Source organism: Orbicella faveolata, unplaced genomic scaffold (assembly GCF_042242905.1).
Source record: "Orbicella faveolata isolate gen_17 unplaced genomic scaffold, um_ofav_v1 contig_12, whole genome shotgun sequence".
Taxonomy (NCBI): Eukaryota; Metazoa; Cnidaria; class Anthozoa; order Scleractinia; family Merulinidae; genus Orbicella; species Orbicella faveolata.
The window spans coordinates 10257585-10275143 of record NW_028301539.1 but is presented as its reverse complement, the minus strand read 5'-3'; the positions used below and the strand labels follow the sequence as shown (position 1 = coordinate 10275143).

Genomic DNA, 17559 nt, shown 5'->3' with positions numbered 1-17559 from the left:
CCATACAAAATTTTTGTGGCCCATTGGTGACCGGATTAACAGGGCTCCACTGTAGTTAATTTTTTCCAAGGTTTAAACGTAATTTACAATTCAACTTAGGAGCAGAATCCAGAAGGCAGCACGGAAAGGCACCAGCGGCAGCCACTCTTACCCTACACAGCAGCCATGTGAACAAGCCAGACCGAAACACTGATCCATGTCCCTTACTTTTTGAAAAGCACAAATCACAGGTACAATATCAACTACTGAATTAGGGCCGGGGGAAGACACGTATGGTACTAATTACGGAAACCCAAACTACGCTAATTTAATTTCTTATGGTAATTTTCTTAACTCACCACAAGACAGACAAGTGAAGGATACTCAAAGAATCTACTTCTGGGTTATGGGAATGAAATTCTTTCCGTACCGATTTTGGCTGCCTGCTTGGGCAGCCAATCATACAGCAGGAGTGGTTAATGATCTTCCCAGTAGTTGCTACAAGGACGAAAATAAACCCAGACAGTGGCTGTACATTATACCTATAGCCTATTATGCACACGGACAGCCTATTTTTGCAATACTTGTCCCTGTACTGAAAACACTGTTCCTGCTAGGTTTGAAGGCTTTAGAGCTTTCCTGTACTCTGAATTTTGGGTAAATGTACCAGTCGCCATGTTTTTTCCCTTCAGAGGGTTGGCTTCTTCATTTTATTAACAAAACACACAACACTCATTAATCTTCTTATAGTGGCCCTTTAATGCTCCAACAAAACAAGTCTGACAATAAATTATAAACACAAATGACTGGAAATGTAGTACGGCACAAGAGGAGAGTTTCTAGCAAATATTGAACTCTTCACTTTTGAAGTTGTTCCGTGCTCTCTACACACACTGTCATTATAGGACCAAAGGTGATGATGCACTCCTGGTTGAGTGTTACATGAAGTATAATACACCAAAATGGCTTCTGAAGGTCGACGAATCTGGCATGAGTTCAGATGTTTACTTTGATGTCATCATCTTCACAAATTCTGCAAGTACAGAGACAAAACAAAATTTATCTCGGAACACTGAATCTTGGATTTGTACAAGTAGACATGTTCAGTGGTATCCAGACACAACTCACTCGCTTGCACAAATAATAGTGTATGATTACCTGGGCTGTGCTCTAGAAGTGCCTGGGTGGCAAAGGCTACTAACTTTTGACTTTGAGCAACTGGGAAAGCTGACTTTTTTCATATAAGCCTAAGTGCTGGACACCCAGGATTTCATGGTTAGGAACCTCTGAGCTCGTTGAAATTTTTCTTAGACCATAGCCTTGATTACTGAACTACACGTGTTTAGCTAGGAAGTAAAAAGGGTACTTTATACTCCCAACATAGCTGCACAAGTGTCGCACCACGAAACTGTTCTGCCAATGCAAGTTTAACAACAAGCTTCTGCATGCTTCTTAGAAAATGTTTCAACAGTGTTCCTTACCCTCATAATTGACTTGCCCGTCGCCATCGATATCTGCTTCCCTGATCATCTCGTCCACTTCTTCATCTGTGAGTTTCTCTCCCAGGTTTGTCATAACACGTCGCAACTCAGCTGCACTGGTGAAAACATTGCCGTCTTTGTCAAACACTCGGAAAGCCTCCTTGATTTCCTCTTCACTGTCGGTATCTTTCATTTTCCTTGCCATCATGGTGAGAAACTCAGGGAAATCAATCGTTCCATTACCTGTTTATGAAAACAAAATGTAAGCAAGGGAACTGGTCATTAAAACACTTTGGAAAAAGACACAATCCCATGCATTTTCAGTCAGCGGCAACCGGATGTCTGACACTCTGTACGAAATACCAATATAAAAAAAACTGGAACTAGGATATTGTGGTTTCAGTTTGATTGTGCAAGTGTTTAACTTCAATAATGGTTTGTGAACATGTCAAGAAAGAGCAAATGCTGCGATAAATGCTGGTTTGCCGTTTGATTAAGTTGAAGGTTTCAATTCTTGGGGCTTAATTACAAAAAGAATCACAGCCTCTGGAGAAGAGATTGGAGGGTTGTCCAATACACCCGATCCGTAACGGGTCGCCAAACTGGTGACGGTCCATGACGGGTCGTGACGGCCCATCATTGTTTGTCAGTTTGTGACATCTCGGCAGATCATCACGTTTGGGATGGATGGTAGCAACCCTTGACCGTTTGCCAGGTCACGAAGGACTTAGAAAAAATCATATTTGTACTATGAAGGGGGGTGAAATTGTCGGCAGATCGTCCCGATCGGGACGGATCGCGACAACCCGTGATGGATGGTGATGATTCGTGACAGTTTGTCCGTTCACGAGAGACTTAAATAATTTTAATGGTATTATGGAGGGAGGTGAAGATGTCGGCCGTACCAATCGAGACGGATCACGACATGTTGGCGGATCGTCACGACCACGACAGATGGTGGCGATTCGTGACCGTTTGTCAGTTTGCGAGAGACTCATCATTAGTGTGCGTCGTTCTTTAAACTTGTGCGAACGTTTGTAGCCCCCTTTTTTTAGACCAAGTATTCACACACTTCATTCGCCTGTTTATTTCTGCTATCCCTTTTCGCGACATGACTTCCGGTGTGACGGTCGAACCGGTCGATCCGTCACCCCTTTGTCGACCCTCTGTTGTTTAGGACCACAGGACACTGTAAGTATCGAATTTGAAGTTGCATGACAATTTTTGCGTGACCCTGGCGTGATTTGTGTCGTCATGGAAATCCGTGAGACCGATCCCAGTCCTCCGTCGAGGCTGGTGGCCTGTTTTCCAACATGCCCGACTTTCGTGGGCGCCGCCATCTTGTATTCTTAATTCGGCTCCTGATTGGTCCGATTGTTCAAGGCGCCATCTTGGATTTGGAGAACAATAGAGCCCATTGTTCTCCAAACAATAGCCCATTGTCTTTCTCGCCTCCTGATTGGTTACCGATCATATGAGCCACCATTACTACTAACACCGTTACATATGTCATGTAGGTAAATATTTCAAGATTTTAGTACATGTATGTACGCTCTTCCTCTTCCATTTCCACCGTTTTAATCACCGTTTAGTTTGTCAGACGTCTTTTGTACTACTTCACTCTTAGACATTCCTCGTTTGCAAACAGCATTCGCATTTAAGCTTTCTATGATGGTTGTTCCTAGCTAGTAGTTTTTGTAATTGTTCGCATGCGCGTGTTTTTCTGGCCCCCAGAAACGTTGCGTGAGGCTAATACTGAATGTCAGACTGTTCAATATTCAATTAGCTTATCTCGTTACTAACGTTACTGCTTTCCTTTAGACCACAATTTTTGTACCAATGAAACTCCGTCTTACCCTGTAAAACTTGCCATTTGTCGATGTATGCCTTTTTTTTTCTTTCTACTTAAATATTTTAGTAGATAAAGGATAGAAGATGAAAGTTAATCCGAGAAATTGCATTTTGCTCATCATATTGACGAAAAATACTAGAAACCTAAAGTTTCTTGTATTTTTTGTCCGAGAATTATGCCTTTTCTCCCGCGCACCGTCTTTGTTTTTGTTTTTCACGTGTGTTTTAATGCTAATTCCGACCTGTTAGTGCTGGAAATCCGCCAAAACAACATAGCCCGGTGGCATAAACATTCACAACTCTTCGAAAGAGCTGAATTTGTATCAAGCTGCCAGCGTTCATTCCCCATTGATACAAACAACAAAAAATATCACCATTCTATGGCCCATTAGCAAATTTAATTTTAAGTTAGCCATTAAGATCTTAGATCTTTCATAGCGGTAGCCGTTTTGCCACATCAAATTTTAACGCCTCTTTCGATTGCGTCGTTTAGTTAAACGGTGCTTCAGTTTTCCAAGCCCGTTTTGATCTCGAGGTCTTTTGAAGGATATAGAACAAGGAACTAAATTTTATCCGAAGTGTGAATGGCCTCATCCAGGAATTTTAAACGACCACGCACTCCCGTTATCTACATTCTTTCTGCTTTCTTTGGAATCATCTCTTCACGATGTTATGGATGTTCTGGTAGGAAACGTTGCCCTCATTTTCGTTTTGTTTCCTTATTTCGTTTTATCGTTTTGCACTTTTTTTTTTTGGCCTAGAATTCGGCCGATTTAAGATTGTTAAATTAGGGAGGTTTATTCGGCCGGTTTAAGAATAAAATTACATAGGGCTATTCTGGAGTCATGAGTTTCATAAGGTGATTTTGATAAATTTTTGTAGTTCTTTTTACATAAGGTCATTTGCCCCCGGCTGATATTGATCCAATTTTTCTTCATAACTCTATCAGCTTTCTCTTTTACATTCATGGCACGTGAAACTACTACTACAAAATTAAAACTAGCTGCATCTTTGATCGCGGACCGCTTTATAAATAATTATGATTTTTTTCCTCTTCGAAAGCAGGTATAATTTTTTTTATTGTTATTAGTTTTCTTTTTCTTTCCTTTTCATTAGCTGGATCTTTAATATCAGAAGAGTACGGAATTAGCTGCTATTCGGTCGCTGTGTGGCCGTATGCGGAGTTTTCTTTCGTTGTGCAAACTTGAGTTCTTCTTGGCTTTCCAGCCCGGTCTAAGAATTTAACTCTTCCTGTTTAGAAATTTGGAATAACGCCTAAAACCATAAAAGGGAGTTTCGCTAGCTTTGTAAACCAGAGACTTGATAAGAAGAGAATCTAGACGAAATTTGGTCAAACGACAACTCGAAATATTGGAGTTAACAGAAAGATACCAGCTACATATGCATTTGCAAATAAACTCTAACATTGTACATGATAACAATGCCCTCTGTCATAATCTCTTGTCTCTAAATAGATTATTCTAGAATCAATATTTGTATGAATTCAAATTATAAATACATTAGATGCTGCTGCGCTCATTGAGAGATTATGTTCTTCAATACAAACTAACATTTTGGAGCAATAAACGCCTTGCTCCCTAGCATTTTTTATTTCTCTAAGCTACTCCGAGATTTTTTTTTTTCCTTAGCTGGGTGTTGCGTCTAAATTAATTTCTATTTTCATTCGAGGTGAAAGCGCCCGAAAATATGCATAATGCTCAGACATCATGAATACTAAAAGAGCATTAATAAGAGGAGTCTAAAACATGTACAGGCAAGATGAATGCAAATGACTTTTAGAATTCCTGTCTCTAAGTTGACAGCTGCATGTTTGCCTTCTACAGATGATGAATGTCGCATGATCATATTTAAGAAACCAATAGCAGACAGAGAAATGAGGGGCCACGTAATCAAAATGGAAGAGGTACCTAATCAGGGGAGCTGCCGGGTGTTGTGTTTTATTGAGCCCAACTGTGTGTCCATAAATTTTGGGCCTTGGCGGAAAGGAAAATACAAATGTGAGTTGAATAACGCCACTGAAGAGAGCAAACCTTTCCCTGTGCTGCATAAGAAGATGGATTACATCTATCTCGGTATCGAGGTAAAAAGTTTTACTGTTGAGTTTCAGTCAGTGTTCAGTTCAGCTGTCTGATAGCTGTATCTGTTTACGAAACATTGACAGTACATTTTTCTTCGCATGTAAATTTTTCGTTTATGTTTGTTTTGTCTGCCAACGAAAACTCTGTGTTTGGTCAAACACTGAAGACAGTGTTTGATCACATTTCCAAACACCGCAAGGGTCGTCAAAAAAAAAAACTCCGCTGCGTGTCGTAATTTCAACTACATATATCTCCTCGGTGTTTGGAAATGTGGTTACACACGGTCTTTGCTTGTTTGATATAACACTTCACGATGTGACAGGACAGACGCATAAAAAGCTGGCGTCAGTTTGTTAAGTATAAATCGGAAAGAGCATATGTGGACAACTGATTTTTCAATATTTTTTACACTCCATTTTTTTAACCAGAATCCATGCAGCCGCAGCCCATGTTTTAACAATGGAACTTGTCAAGTAGGATATACAGCAAAAGACTTCCGTTGTAAATGTTTACCAGGATTCACTGGGGAGCTCTGCGAAGGTAAAAGTGAAATCTTAACAAAGGAAACATTTAGTAACCTTCTGGTACAGCTAGAACAATATGTATACTTCGAGTTGGAGACGGCGAGAATAAATCGTATGGAAAATTTCACCAAGATTCTTTGGACCCGAATCGAACTGAATTGGGCCTTTAATGTGGGCTTGATTTGCGCTTTTGTTTCCCTTGTATTTGGTAGTAGTGCTTACAACACTACCACCAAATACAAAAGTATTAAAAGCTCTTAAATAGAAACTTGAATGCTGCGTCTAAAACCTCCTTGAAAGACCTTTTAAAAAAAGTGCAACGCGTTGTTTACAGAAAGTAATGCTAGGATGACGCCAAAAAAAAAAAAAAAATTCACGCTTAAATGAGCTGTACTATAGTCATCCAGCTAGAAATTATGATTACGAAAAGAAGGCTTCAGCAAAAATATGGCTTAACTCTTTCACGGTCAAATGGTCGCTAAAAAAATACCGTTTTTAACCCTTAAATCAGGTTTATGGCTGCCATGACGCTAAATGGCCTTGCTAGGTTTTGCTGAAAAAAACTATTTCTTGCCAAACAGATAGATTTCCCCAAGATTAAGTACAAAAATGTAGAATATTTTAATTTGGTGGATGCGCATAAGCCATTTCTTTTCTTTTTGCGATTTCCCTTTCCGAATGTTATTATTGATCTATCTTTTCCTTTCATTTTTCTCGGCCCTTTCACTCTCGCTACTTTTTACGTTTCATATTCTTTCCAGCTGCCGTAAAAAAGTTTGGTGTAAATTATGGGCAATGCCTGGAAATGGGACCTTGATCAATTATAGGTATAATGGGCCATTTTACCACCATTTTTGCACCAAAACTGATAACGTTTTTCAATTTGCTACGTCAGAATGCCGTCGATATCCAAAACCTACTGTTGTGCGAATATCCTAGCTCTACCATCTGCTTAACAAGAATATCTGGTGACATTTAAATTGTTGACGCCACAAGTGGTACAAAGAGCACGACTATTAAGTAGCCGTATATGACTCCTTGGGCGTCAACGGGTTAACACGGCTTTCAAAGTACTGTTGCCCTGAAATATCTAGAATATCTAGATCCAAGGCAAAACATTTCTGGAGAAAATTTTTGCTGGAAGATCAAAATTTATGTATCTTAAATTTTTTAATTTCACGGAATATTTTGTCACTTATGATCTGTCAACATGTGTCATCTATGGTCGTATGATTTGGCTTGTCTAAGGAAATTGTCTAGGCCATCCCTTGCATTTACTACTAAAGCCTCGAATCATTTGACAAAAAAACAAAACAAAACAAAACAAAACAACAACAACAAAAACAGGGACGGTTGTATCAGGATTTTCCAAAATTAAAAAAAAAAGACACTGCTATCTCATTCGTTCTTCTTCTTATATATTCACAGCTTGCAACTTCGACTTCGAGCGTGGGATTGATGGCTGGAAAAGGACTGGTACAGTGTTTAATAACCAACCAACTTTTGGTGACAATCCTACTGCCCGCAATAGAGGACAGCCATCCAAACACCAGGGGGACTGGTGGATAGGGGGATTCGAGAACAGGCCTTCCAAAGAGGCACAGGCGGGAGCCGTTCAACGAGACGGACCCAGAGGAACTCTTACATCAACGCGCTTTCGTATTATTGGCAGAAAGATCTCGTTTCTCATCGGTGGAGGCTGTAACGTGACTGTCATTCGGGCAGAGCTACTGGTCGACAACGCGGTGAGAAGTAAATCGATCTCTCCAGCCTCTCTCGAACATCTCTAAGATTTCATGAGAGGTTATTGGTGTTAATGAGTAGAATAGAGATTATAGGGTGTGGTAGGTGCGCAAGTAATTGAATGCATGTACTCAAGGATTGTGAACGGTCATCAAAATTAAATTAGATTAATTTAATTAAATCAAGTGCAATTCAAATTACTTCTTTTCCTTGTGATCTGAGAATTCATGTCTGTTTGTATTTAAGTTGGTCAGAAATAAGACTGGTTACTGCACGGAGACGATGCGCCGTGAAAGCTGGGACGTCCAAGACTTGATTGGTAAACTCGCTCGAGTCAGGCTCATTGATGCCAGCTCTGGTGGGTGGGGTCACATTAACTTTGATGATCTCAAAGGCGACATTGTTTGTGACAAGGATTAAGGATTGGATGTTATATTGAACTGAGTGAGCAATGTTTAGAAGAACTGAGTTGTTTCGCTAAGACATAATCTCCTAGTTTGAAGGCTTTAATCATGTAATGACAGCGCTACGTAAACCGCTTTACTCTATAAAAAAGAAAAATAACTAAAACTGTAAATTAACAAGCGTTAAATACCTTGCAGCAATAAACCGGTGATAACAAATAACAAGCTGGGCTCACATTTGATTTGTTTCTTCCGTACCTCTTAGTTTTACTTTCTTCCCTTATTTGAAGACAAGGTGTTGTTGCGCAATAACTTCGATTTCAAACCTGTTTAGCCTTGGGAGGGGGAAACAGTCTTGAAGTGCCCGTGGTGATTTCGATCTGTCCTTGTTTAAACAGAAATCAAGCTTTTAACAATAACTATCTAACTTCTCGGGCGCTGATTGGCTCATTTTTATCATCAGTAAGAGTACAGAGGGATAAAAGTTTAATTTATGTAAGCTTTTAAGTTCCATTTTCAGCTGTCAAACCGTCAACTTTTTAACTAATGAGATTTTATGGACTTTTTTAAGTAGCCAATCAAAAAGCGAGAAAAGCTATTGACAATGGTCGCGTCATTTTGAATAAAATTTCGCTTATCTTTGTTTACGGCAAGTTTACGGCGTCTTTTTCCCCTCATTTATTCCCGGCATTTGACCATTTTGGGGTCTTGTTATTGTAAAAAAAAAAAATTGACCTCAGTTTTTCATGCGTCTCCCCTCTTATTGATGATAAATTTCGTCATAACAACGTCAAAGTTTACTGCAGAACCACTCGCCTGCGGCTCGTGGTTCCACAGCCACTTTGACAACGTTATGACGCAATTTATCATCAACAGACGTATAAAAACTGACGTCAATTTGTTAACTAGTAGTGAAACATTGTGACCTTTCCTGAAACTTAATAGGGAATATTGTGGTGCGCTTAGATTTTGACTTCGTGACTTGACGTTTCTATGACAAACATATTTGCACTTAAATTTATTTAGGTGAGAGTAAACTAATTCAAAGTCGGTTAAAATACTGGTTAAGGTGGTTGTCAATAGTTTCCAGCTCTTTTTATCACTTCTACTTTGATAGACCAATACTACTACTCTTTGTTCAATGATCCTGCAATGGCATCACACAAATGCCCAATCACTGTTAACAAGTTGTGCTCATCCTTTTTATATAACACTTTACCATTTTAACAATAAAACCTGTCAAAAACACTCTTAATTTTAGCTTTAAGTGCTTATAACCCAAAAACGAGCTCAATGATCCTCATTTTTAATCATGGAATTGTGATAACCACGATAAGATGAGACCTTTTGCAAAGTTTCAAAAATTCGTTGTAGAGGGTCCACAGCCACCTTAAATTTTCGACCCCACCGAGAGTCAAATACTCGGAGCCTCCAGCTCCCATAGTAACCCTTGGAGTCAACCCTTTTCGCCCCCTTTTTTTATTTATAGCATTTGACCTCCTGTGAGTTTTCATAGGGACCCACGCCTTTAAAACGCCCAATCAGATCATAATTATTTTAACATTCCACTATAGTTACGGAAGCCGTAATCGCACGTTATGATGAATAAAAATAGAAGGAAAGTGGGCAGACAATTCCAAACAAAGCTCAATGTTGTTTCTTCCTTCAAAATAACAAAGTGTCTACATTGCTTTATCCGGGCTCAGTTTTCAGAAGCTAAAATTATTGAATCGTTTAGTTACGCTACAGGCAGGATTGTTCCAAGATCGATGAGAAAGTTTGCAGATACGAGCTATACAGGCACACACTGTCTGCCCCGAATTTAGAGGTAGAAGGCCTATTGGTCCATTTATTTAAACTTTTGACAGCACTCGGCATTCGGGCGAGTGACTCCCAAAATGACTGTAATTTTAACTCGCCCATGCAGAAAAATGCCTCCTCTCCCAAAAGTACTCTCTGCAATGACTCAAAACCATATGTTTTGGGGGGTAACTCGTAATCACGGAAGAGCAGCTTGCCATTTCGTGTTGGGCTTTCTCAGACTTGTTCTGCCTCCTTGGGATCACGGACCGATTTCACTGTTTATCCTCGACAGTTTTATCATCAACCTTTGACATATTTCCGTCGTTTTACCTGAAAAACAGCTTAACGAACAGCTGGCACTTCCTAATTCGCCTATATCCCTAAAATCGAGACATTGGAGAAGTCAAACAACTTGTCAGCACGTGGAAGTTATACTAAAAGACTTTCAACCCAAAGATAACTACAATTTTAGTTTTCTTTAATTTTTCTTCTTTTAATTTTCTTTATAAGGTTCATTGCTTAGCCAAGGAAACATCGTAGTCCCTCTCGTGTGCCATCTTCTATTCCCATGCCGTAGTTCTTGGTTTTCACTCACGTGATCGACAGTCGTGTTTTCTCACGGAAACAAAGAAAAGATTCACATAAAAATAGAGTTCAATTCCCGGAGGTTAAATTGTGGGCTCCAACATGGCCGTCGTTTCTTTGTTTAGGGGCTCCAACATGGCAGCCAGGACGTCAGGCGAAAACTAAGAAATACGTGGCGGCTCAAGTAGAGACCAGCCGTATCACTATATACATACACGTGTAACCGTTATCTTAATTATTACTAAGATAAAAACGGATTTCATTTTGCCCCGTTTATGAAACAATAAGTTGCATTTTATTGACAAATTAGTTAAGCTTCTCGAAAGATTAAAAAGGTATGATTTAGAGATATTCTTGCCAAAATAGAAAATAAAAAGGACTGTTGTCATTATTTAAGCTTAAATAATTTCCTAAAACTGAAAATCGTACTCGCCAAACGGGCGAGTGATCTTTGATTGGTACTCATCCGACACCGCTTTTTACGCTCATGTGGGCTAGCAGGCGAGCGCTAATTTTTAACACTCCTGAGTTACAGTTAATTTTGGATATATTCTCATCTGTCGTGCGTAGTTGCCTAGCAAAATCCATTATTTTGTATGTTAATGACGTGATGAAAAGGGAACAAATTGTACAGTGGTTGGTCTTAAGCGATTTTTCCCACGGCACGGCCACAAAATTAAAGTGTGAAGCCGTCTCCAAGACTTATTCGGTTTGACTTTACAACCTGCGTGCCTAACGTATTATAACACTCGTTTTGTACCTTCAGTGCAGCTAATATCCTAATTTTTAACGAAACCAAGACCATTATATTTAGGTGTCAATCAATCTACGCTAATAATAGCGACCTTTTAACACAGATGTTTTAGAACCACGGATGTGAACCGTGAGTTAATGCTTTTCCTTCTAACTCGTTTTCACCCGGCCCCACAAATGAGTTGGAAGTTCTCCTTTTAGCGTCTACAACCTGACGTTTTTTAACAAAAAGTTGATAAAAAGCGCCAGAAGAAAGAAAGTTCGACTTTCTGTCCAATTTTTTTTCTTTCAAAAACTACTGCTGACAAGAAATATTTATAAAAATGGAAATAGAAGACGTTAATGATGTTGTTTTTAAATATAGCTGTAATAAAAACAAAACAAAAAAACGCCCGCTTGGGTAGCCAATCACAGCGCAAGATTTTGTTCATCTACCCAGTCACGGAGCTAGCAATGTATGTAATAAAATATTTATATATATATTAATATTGGGTTTCAGCATAATAGCTCATTGAAGCCTTTACAGGCTGTTTATGCCCCTTAACATGCTGAACTTATAGCTTGCAAGTAATTCAATGCAAGGCTATCACAGTATCTAGGACTGTCGCTATCTTTCGCTGAGGTACTGGAGAGGAATTCTGCCATTTACTAAAAATAACAGCTTTATCTAGAGCGGAGTTTGGGAAAAAGAAAACGTCTGTATTATAATAGTGCTTAATATTCCTTAATGTTTGTTTTATATTTTATTACACAGAAGCCTTCAATTTCTTCTTGGCGAAGCCGTAAAAACCGTGGTCGAAGAAAACCGAAAGTAAGACAGCAGAAAGGTTAGTATAAGGAGCTACTGATAAGGAACGATGAAGATCCTAACACCAGGAAGATCCTGCATCGAAGACGAAAAAACTTTTCGTTTTGTTTATAGTCAAAAAATTCTGTTGAGGTGGTAACCAAGTGAAGTAGGAACTGAAAGTGAAACATTGTCTGTCCTTAGCAGTTGACCGCCTGGGCACCATTATGTTTTTATGCTCTTAAGAGTGAATTTTTCTAATTAGCATACATAGGACGGCAGAAGTCGAAAAATCGATTCTTCTCTCTTTTTGTCCACAAATAGCCCTTAGGTAGATATGAAACGTGATATAGTTTTTTGGAGCTCGAAGTGCTTTAAATTCGAGAAAATCGAGGGAAACGATTTTCGCGTAGACGGTCGCGAAAATGGCTGATCACAAAGACTTAAAATTAGTAATCTAAACTTAATTTGCATTCGAGTGTAAAAGAGAACTAAAACTTATCAACACTTTTTCTTGAAAGAGAAAGTATTCAGCTATCCAAAACAGGTTAGAACTTGACTTGAGCGCCATCTGAGAATAAACACACAATTTAAAAAAAAAATCCCTTTCGGTTACTAGGTGGAATTCCTAATTTAGGAATAAAATTCAGAGATATTTTTCGACATGTGCCATGACTCCAGATTCCTTGAAACTTCGCCTTTGGAACACTTTTATGTTGTTGTAAAACATGTATTAAAATCAGTTTGGATTATTCTTCGAGTGGTTTTTGAGGCCCGGCTGAAAAACTCCGATTTTACCTAAAACATGACGAAAAGTAAACAATGGCTTCTGCGTGTTGGTCTGAGGGCAAGCGAGTACAGGCATTTAAATCCTTAGGGTATGAGTTCTTTGAACTAATAAGCAAATTGTTTGCTTGCCCCTGTAATAAAACTGTTCAATCTCAACGCCAGAGTAACTTTATTTAATCTGAATATGTTTTATGGCTTCGAATCCTAGACATTGTGACGAGATGACGATTTCACACCAAGGAGAAACAAGAAGTCGAAAATGTTTTACTACGCGGCCTTCCAATTATCAATTTAAGATAACTGGTCGCTGAAGGAGACATTTACTTAATTACAGCTTAAAACAGTTACGTTTTCTGTAACGCATCAGGTTCGGTTGCAAAAAGTTATTTCAGGGCCGGCAATACAGGTTAAATTTGGTAAAGAAATCTTAAGGTTTCATTGTTTATTTTGTTTGCAAGTCACGTTTTCATTCCCGGCCGTGGAATTCACTATGTCCCACGGCAGAGACCAGAATGGGTTGTTTTACTTCGCGTTTGGAACACTTTTGTGTTGTTGTGAAACATGTATTAAAACCAGCTTGGGTTATTCTTCGAGTGGTTTTTGAGGCCCGACTGGAAAACCCCGATATTACCTAAAACGTGACGAAAAGTAGACAATGGACTTCTACGTGTTGGTCTGAGGGCAATGCGGTATAGGCGTTTAAAGTCCTTGTATTATTAGTTCCTTGTACTTAACACTTTTATGTTGTTGTGAAACATATATCAAAATCAGCTTGGGTTATTCTTCGAGTGGCTTTTAACGCGCCGCTGAGATAACCGGATTTTAACGAAACTGATCAGCAAGAAGTAAGCAATAGACTGCTTGGGTGTTTTCCTGAGGCTTAGAGACAGAAGAGACCGCTGAAGTAAAGCGGTTTAACTTCTTTCATTGTCATATTTTCGTTCTGCAGGTCGATATGCTTCTTTTAAAGTAAAAAAAAAAGGATAAAATGAGTTTTTTCATACATTCAAAAGTACCTTCACTCACAAGGAAAATTTCAATCTTTCTACGTGAAATTAGATCACTGACAAACGGATAATGTGTAGATTTCACAATCACGGACCGCAATTCTAAACAATTCAACCTGTTTAACTGTGTACATGTATAAATTAAAGTTACAGAGTTGCTTTACTTCGGTTGAATATGGAAAACGGGACTGCAAAGTAAATGCGAGCAGGCGCTTATTTTCCAACCTTCTAATATAGGACTTGCCCATTTACAAGGTACAACGGAAGGTATACTAACTTGCGCCGACAAAAACAACAACATTGATCGCAAAAAAGATTTCCGCTGGTAATCTATGGTTGGCCATTCGTTTCAAAATTACGACAGGGTATACGCGGGTTTTTCTGCCGCGTATACTAGTTTACATACGTTACGTATGGGCTTTAAGCTCATATATACGACCGTTTAGATCGCGTATATACGCATTTTTAAAGGGCCACACATTTGCGTAAATTCAAGCGCGGGGATATGCGAAATAAATGCCCAAATATACGCGTCCTACAAGGACCCATATATGCGCGTGCTAAAATGCGCGTATATGCGGGTCTCGTAAATTATGTTGTATATGCCAGCACGAAATGGGCCTTTTTAAGAGAACGGCTGTTCATGTATGATAGCAATGAAAATTACTTAAATTAGGAATCGTCAATATGGCAGCAGTGGTAAAATGGCTTGTCTTGCTCTATCTGCTATTTAATGTTTGTTACTGCAGCTCTCCAGTGAATGAACTTCTAGAAACAGTTATGCGTGTTTTGAATGACTGTTCAAGATTTTATCCTAACGCTAATCGTCGTGAAGTTGCTGTGGATTACTCTGTATATCGTTTAGTGGCCTGCGTAGCTTGCGTAGCGGGTTTTAGGCAATTTGAACGCGCTAAGAAAGCGGCCAAATGCGGCGCAGCCACGAGGAGCTTGGGGGGGGGGGGGGGGGGGGGGGGTCCTGCTCGTTTTCGCGGCTTTGTCGCTTTGTACGCTCGCGCTCAAATTGCTTAAGAAATATGCTAAACCGTCAAGCTACACAGGCTAATCCTTTAGTTGATTCATTGGACAGAGGTACCAACGCGAATGCTGAGAGGATACGGCCTCTAGAATTGCTGGTGAGGCAAATGTAATATTTACTACTTAGATGGGAAATGTTTGCATTAAGAGCAGTTTTATGCACCTCAGTGTACTCCCATTAGCTTCTAATGGAAGAGTGGGTCGTCCAGCCAATGATATATCAATACCTCAAGGGGAATTTTAGGAAACAGAATGTGATTTTAGTGTAAGTCCTTTTGGGTCTTCACCAGATAATTCATCTGGTTGGGTGTTATCATCAAATGTGTTCCTGACAGCTAGTATTTCCAGTATTACATATATCTTGTAAAATCACTGCGTTCATCCGTATTGGTTGTGCGTGCAGCATGGTTATTCCATGCCTCAGCTAGGAGGTTTAACTGGTTGTTAATTCTGGAAAGAAATATTTAATACAAACAGAACAGATCGATTACGCTGCTCGATTCCAGGATGCCATTTTCTTCCATCCGGTAGAACAGAGTGTAGTAGAACTGACTGACCTCAATAAAGACTTCTCTCCAGAGACGTTCGATTCACTGGTTGTGTACAGACAACCCAGCAATTTTGCTTCCCCTATTAAATCCCCTGTGCCATAGCATAGCTCTTCCTACCTCTAAATCTTCATCCCCTTCGTCTGAACACACTCTAGAGGGCAATCCATAACTTTGCACAGCAGCTAAGAACAGAGCCGAGAGCCCAGTCGCAGCAGAATTTTTTGTTGCACAACTTAAAGTCTAAAGCCCTGTCAAAACCACCATGTATTATAAACCTCCAACTGATAAGGCAGTGTATGTAGTCCATCAATGTGCCAGAGAGAATTAGGTCTCCTGACGCCTTGTGATGGTATTGAACCACCTCAAATCAGACCCTGCTGGGTCAGTTCGAAAAAAACTTTCCCTTACACGCTGACGCTGAACATAGATGTTTCTACTTCGCAAATGACCCAGCATGATACTGATACCAGAATTGGAAAACCCACGTCCGTCTTATTTCTCGAACCAGCAGGGCCGGGTTGTTCGAAAGCCGGTTAACGCTAACCCAGGATTAAAAGTTAACCCAAATATAAATTTTTCTCTATAAAAATGTCTTCCACTGCTTATGCTTTGTGTAGTTTGCGATTACTCAAGATCAAAACTGAACTGCAAACATTTCCCATCTATGTAGTAAGTATTGAATTTGTCTCACCAGCAATTCAAGAGCCAGAATTTTCTCAGCATTCGCTTGGACACCTCTGTCCTAAACGGTGAACAGAATCCACAGTAACTTCACGACGAACGATCAAGTTCTCTGCCATGTTACGATTAGCGTGGGGATAAAATCTTGAACAGTCATTCAAAACACGCATAACTGTTGCTAGAAGATCATTCACTAGGGGAGCTGCAGTAACAAACATTAAATAGCAGATAGAGCAAGACAAGCCATTTCGCCACTGCCGCCATATTGACGATTTTTAGTTCAAGTAATTTTCATTGCTATGATACACGACCAGCCATTCTCTTAAAAAGGCCCATTTCGTGTTAGCATATACAACGTAATTTACGAGACCCGCATATACGCGCATTTTAGCACGCGTATATATGGGTCCTTGTAGGACGCGTATATTTGGGCATTTATTTCGCATATCCTCGCGCTTGGATTTACGCAAATATGTGGCCCTTTAAAAATGCGTATATACGCGGTCTAAATGGTCGTATGTATGAGCTTAAAGCCCAAACGTAACGTATGTAAACAAGTATACGCGGCAGAAAAACCCGCGTATACCCTGTCGTAATTTTGAAACGAATGGCCAACCATAGTAATCCTGACATAGCTGCATTTACAGATTTCTATTCTTCTCTCCTTCGTAACCTCTTCGTGGAACGGATACCATGGTGGATAGCGGCAAATTGGTGTCACCCAACCTGTCTTTTCGTATCGCTACCAAATAGGATCTGACCTCTGACTTTCCTCGAGAATCTCGTTCATCAGTTTAAGCGCCGTTAATGGAACAATAACTGACCAGAGTCCACCCGCATTGCTTAGCAATTCTTCTGATCCAAAAACACAACAGTTCATACTTTTAAAACATACCAAGGATAAACGATAGAAACCTTTAAAAAAGATCCGTATTTGCGAACTTCTGTCGTCTGACCTTAAACCGCTGTATATATGACGTGTCACGCCTTCCGAAAGCAAACGAAGTGTTAACAAAAGTCTCAAAATTAATTTAGGGTAGAGGTTCGATCATTATATGGTTGCAGTATGTTTTGCACGATGGCAAAAAAAAAAAAACAAAAACAAAAACAAACAAACAAACAAAGCGAATAAAGAACAAGAGAACTGAGGATACATTTTGTTTTTACATGCAGCGTGACGTCTAAAGTAGAATTCTCTTGGGAAAATACTGGGTAAAATAAATTAGCTTAATGGATTTGGCGTGCTTAAATATTCTATTCTGCAGTCTAGCTAACCATTACAAGCGGGTCTTTTAGTGAGTCATGGATTGCCAATAGCAGAAAGTCGAACCAAAGTGACTAGAAAACATTGCAAAAAAATAACTTCGCTTTGGCGGGAAATATTTCTGACCGAACTTTTAATTGAAATTCGCGTGACCTTCTTTTTAACCTAACTATATATTGACAAGGTTACTAAAGACTATCGGAAACATGTTTTACTTCGCAAA

At 39.5% G+C, this 17559-nt stretch overlaps 2 protein-coding genes across 2 annotated transcripts; one reads left to right on the top strand and one right to left on the bottom strand.

Annotated features, from left to right (window-relative positions):
- Positions 1–718: 718 nt before the first annotated feature.
- Positions 719–1719, bottom strand: LOC149116556 (calmodulin). Its single transcript, XM_089283752.1, has 2 exons — positions 1461–1719; positions 719–1012 (listed from the first exon to the last, which is right to left on the bottom strand). Exons 1-2 carry the CDS (start codon positions 1666–1668, stop codon positions 984–986), a joined length of 237 nt encoding a protein of 78 aa, XP_089139878.1. The 5' UTR covers positions 1669–1719; the 3' UTR covers positions 719–983.
- A 2138-nt stretch (positions 1720–3857) lies between these two features.
- On the top strand, positions 3858–8306 carry LOC149116555 (uncharacterized). Its single transcript, XM_089283696.1, has 5 exons — positions 3858–3995; positions 5156–5412; positions 5839–5950; positions 7363–7679; positions 7924–8306. Exons 1-5 carry the CDS (start codon positions 3896–3898, stop codon positions 8095–8097), a joined length of 960 nt encoding a protein of 319 aa, XP_089139822.1. The 5' UTR covers positions 3858–3895; the 3' UTR covers positions 8098–8306.
- The last annotated feature ends 9253 nt before the right edge of the window (positions 8307–17559 follow it).

Bases quoted from the DNA above. Each gene is read 5' to 3' on its own strand.
- LOC149116556 (XM_089283752.1), bottom strand. From the start codon at position 1,668: ATGATGGCAAGGAAAATGAAAGATACCGACAGTGAAGAGGAAATCAAG. The intron at 1,013-1,460 runs GTAAGGAACACT...CTGTACTTGCAG, and splicing joins CGGGCAAGTCAATTATGAGG to AATTTGTGAAGATGATGACA.
- LOC149116555 (XM_089283696.1), top strand. From the start codon at position 3,896: ATGGCCTCATCCAGGAATTTTAAACGACCACGCACTCCCGTTATCTAC. The intron at 3,996-5,155 runs GTAGGAAACGTT...TGCCTTCTACAG, and splicing joins ACGATGTTATGGATGTTCTG to ATGATGAATGTCGCATGATC. The intron at 5,951-7,362 runs GTAAAAGTGAAA...ATATATTCACAG, and splicing joins CACTGGGGAGCTCTGCGAAG to CTTGCAACTTCGACTTCGAG.